Source organism: Aplidium turbinatum, chromosome 12 (genome assembly GCF_918807975.1).
Source record: "Aplidium turbinatum chromosome 12, kaAplTurb1.1, whole genome shotgun sequence".
Classification (NCBI taxonomy): Eukaryota; Metazoa; Chordata; class Ascidiacea; order Aplousobranchia; family Polyclinidae; genus Aplidium; species Aplidium turbinatum.
The window spans coordinates 19504921-19508744 of NC_137483.1; the positions used below are offsets into that span (position 1 = coordinate 19504921).

General features: G+C 34.5%; 1 protein-coding gene across 1 annotated transcript; it reads right to left on the bottom strand.

The window, feature by feature from the left end:
• Positions 1–207: 207 nt before the first annotated feature.
• On the bottom strand, positions 208–3530 carry LOC145780656 (toll-like receptor 7). The gene has a single exon (XM_082592279.1). It carries the CDS (start codon positions 3528–3530, stop codon positions 300–302), a length of 3231 nt encoding a protein of 1076 aa, XP_082448405.1. The 3' UTR covers positions 208–299.
• Between the last annotated feature and the right edge of the window lie 294 nt (positions 3531–3824).

The following is a 3824-nucleotide window of genomic DNA, read 5'->3' on the forward strand; positions in this document are numbered from 1 at the left end:
CTACCTCGATGCTGGATTAAAGACAGTTGCAAATTAAAAATGGTACATTCGAAAATAGTTCCCGCTCTACATGGTGCAACTGTATATGTCAACACAAAATTCTGACTCAAGCGGTCAACAATTGTTCAAATTTTCGATGAAACAAAACTATTGAACAAACTATACAAATCATGTCAAACATGATTAGAACTACAACAACATCAACATGACATAAGATACCATCAAACAGTGGGCAAAGAAAGCTGCAAATTTAAACGACTAAAAGAAATCTAAGGATGAACAACAAGTTTTGGTCTGTTTTATTTCAATTCTTTCAAAAAATTTTGCATGACGTTCCACAACATTGGCAAATCACCATCATCATTTGGAACTTGTAGAACTTGATGTGGATTTGTTTTTATCTTTTTTCTTATTAATCCTCCAGTCTGAACATCATTCTCAAAAGTTAGCAACAGAGTTCGATCAAATCCTGATTCGTATTCAAGATGTTCCAATGCAGAAATCACATATTTTCCTTCAGAACTGTTGGAGTAGTCGCCAGTATGGATCAAAATAACTTTCCTACTGGCTTCAATCCTTTGAACAAGTTGCTTCATGGGAGACGATCCACATTGAACTTCTCTTCCAACTACTCCAAGATTAAAGTATGGAGGTTGATCACAGATGTTTGGTATCAAGATGTTGTCAACCCAATCAGCAACATTTTGATTTGTTTGATCATATACCACAAATCCATGATGAGCAAATATATTTAGTTTTCGATTTCTTGTTGATATCTGTTTGTGTCCAGAATAAGGACGCACACGTTTTGTTGCATATGCTGCTAACCACCTTTTCCATTTTTTGCTGAAAACGATCAAATAAAATAAAATAAACGTTAAACTAAAGGTTGTGAAACATACACACAAACCCAGGGAAAGGGTATTTTGACAAAATGCATTTGATGAATAAGTAAGCAACGATTGTCCTTGTAAAGAACGGGGCCATTGACATTGAACGCATCCTCCGTAGTATTGGTCAATCAGCCGTGTACACTGAGGTATAAAACCAGGATAATCTTGGGAACTGAATTTATGTTTTTGAAAAAGTGTGCCAAAATTATAACTCAATTCACAGTCACAAGCTATTGAGTTCCATCTCAAATCCAAAGCAGCAAGTTGACTCAATAAACAAAAAGGAAAAAATTCAATGCCAATATTTGTAATGTAGTTATTTTGCAATGACAACTTTTGTAGTTTACTATGGTTAGCAGAAAAAATCTCCGATGAAATGTAATTTATTCTGTTGAAAGAAAGATCTAGAGTTTTTAAATGAGGTGTTAAATAAAGAAAAGGCGTGTCCAGTGAAGTAATTTTATTGTTTGGAAGCAAAATAATTTCAAGGAGTTTCATGTATTGCAACGATTTCAAAGGTATTTCAGTGATGAGGTTGTGGCTCACATCAAGATACACAACGTTTGGATTTGTAAAAGCCATGTCTCGGTCTTCAAGCTGGCAGGATTGAAGAGTAATATTATGGACCGAACCAAACTGACTTATTGCTACTGCTGCATGAAAGTTAACATCGTTTCCGGAGAAGTCGATTTCTGTAATATTTCTTGTGTAGGTTTCTCGAGCGTTAGAAGCAACAGCATCAAAAAAGAACGTCCCAGTGAATGCATATTGAAAACTAACAAAATTTTCAAAACTTTGAGTAAATGCCAATGAATCACTGTTTGCTGACAAGCTTGTGCTGTTTAGAAACAGAAACTGAAGATTGCTTAAGCCTTGAAACGCATTTCTTTCAATTATTTCAATAGGATTAGAACGTAAATCGATTGAGTAAAGCTGTGGCATTTCAATGAAAGGTCGATTTGATATCCCTCGTATGAAGTTTGATGAAAGATCTAACTTTTGTACAAAAGAAGTGAAAGTGAAATTTATATTTTCAAGATAACTAATTCTGTTATAAGATAAGTCTAAACTTGCGTCTTCGTCATAGTAGTTTAAAAACATTTTAAAATTGGATCGTGATTGCGATGAAATGTTTTTGTAAAAATATTTTTTTTCCAGATATAGTTTCAAAGTTGCTATATTTTTTTTGCCTATTTCAGGATTTTGAAATTTATCAACACTACATATTTCATTATAAGAGAGGATAAGGGATGATAGATTTTTAAATCCATCAAGTGAAGCCATATCGAAACTAGTGATGTTGCAGTATTGCAAGCTTAATGTTGACAAGTGTTGTAGATCTTGTAATGAGGACAAACTATTAGTTCTTACGTCACCAAAGTTTAATGACATACCATGCAAGTAACCCTTTGATTCTTTAAAATCTGAAAGTTGTGGTAAGTAGTCTGATACTCCAAATGACAATAGCTTTAAATTAGTCATACGTTTATAAATGTCACCGAGCATGAAAGGTTTATCGTTTTTTATGAATTTGGGTTGTGGCAAATCGTGCACATGTAAACAAAACACATTCGAACCAAAAAACAACGATTCAATTTTATGAACCGGAACAAATGTAGGATTTTCCACATACTTCCATAAACAGTTACCATATAAGTATAGCTTTCGCAATTTGGTGTTAAATCTAAATATATTTTTAGGAAGGAAATTAATGTAGTTCTGAGAAAGATCTAATACTTCCAAGTTTGTCAAAGTATCAAATGCTTCTGCCTCGATTAATAAAGTACCTAGCATTGAAACGGAGTTAAACAAAAGAAAACGAAGAAGGGAAATTTGTCTAAAGTCCGACCTCCGTATTGCCCAAAAGTTGTTGTCGCTTAAATCTAAGTAAATTAAGCTTGGAGTTAATGCTTGGCATGGGACTGAATTAAGGTCAGTACCGGCTAGATCGAGGAATTGCAATGATTTTCGAATGGGATAAAAGGGTTCATTGTTAAGAAGTGTGAAACGTGAATTGCACAAATAGATTTTAGGTGCAAATGCGCACACGGCGATGGCCAGCAATATTTTTAGTTTTGGTAAGTTTCTAAAATCTAATCTGTTTAGTACTTGTATAGATGTAGCAGATATATCTATATATTGTAAAGATTTTGGTAAGTTTGATGGAAAACTTTGCAAAGTATTGGCTTTTAAATTTAAAGCCTTCAACTGGGTTAATTGCTTGAATGCTCCAGGTTCTATATTAAGGTATCCTGGAGGCGTTGGTAAAGGAAAGGCCGTTAAATTATTTTTGTTAAAACCAACACCTAGAACAATCAAACTTGTTAGCATGTGAAAGTCTCGTATTCTAAATTGTGAAATTGCGTTTCTACTCAAATCAAGAAACTGAATGTTTTCTTGGAAAGTCTTTGGAACGTTTGTAATTCCTCTGTTTGCACAGTTGATGGAGTTTAGAGGAACAGTCATCCAAGGTGGAAATCCGATTTCCTTGAAAATATTTTCGAGATCGATGAACGGAAAATAATCTGTTGGTACAATTGATTGCTGCATAACGTCACAAGGGTCATTGACAGTTATGAAACAGGCACGTTGCAAGTATATCAGAAATACATAAATACTGAACATTTCATTAACCATTTTTAACCGTTCAGCAATCTGAAAAAGATTCTTGTTGGGATTTAACTGTTTATTGTAGTAAATGCGCAAAAAACACTTTGATATGTTGCCTCTTCTACTAAGAACATATGATACATTTATAATTTCTCTTGCTACTATCTACGTAGCACGTAGCATGTAGCACTAGCACGAAGCATGTAGCACTAGCACGAAGCATGTAGCACTAGCACGAAGCATGTAGCACTAGCACGAAGCATGTAGCACTAGCACGAAGCATGTAGCACTAGCACGAAGCATGTAGCACTAGCACGAAGC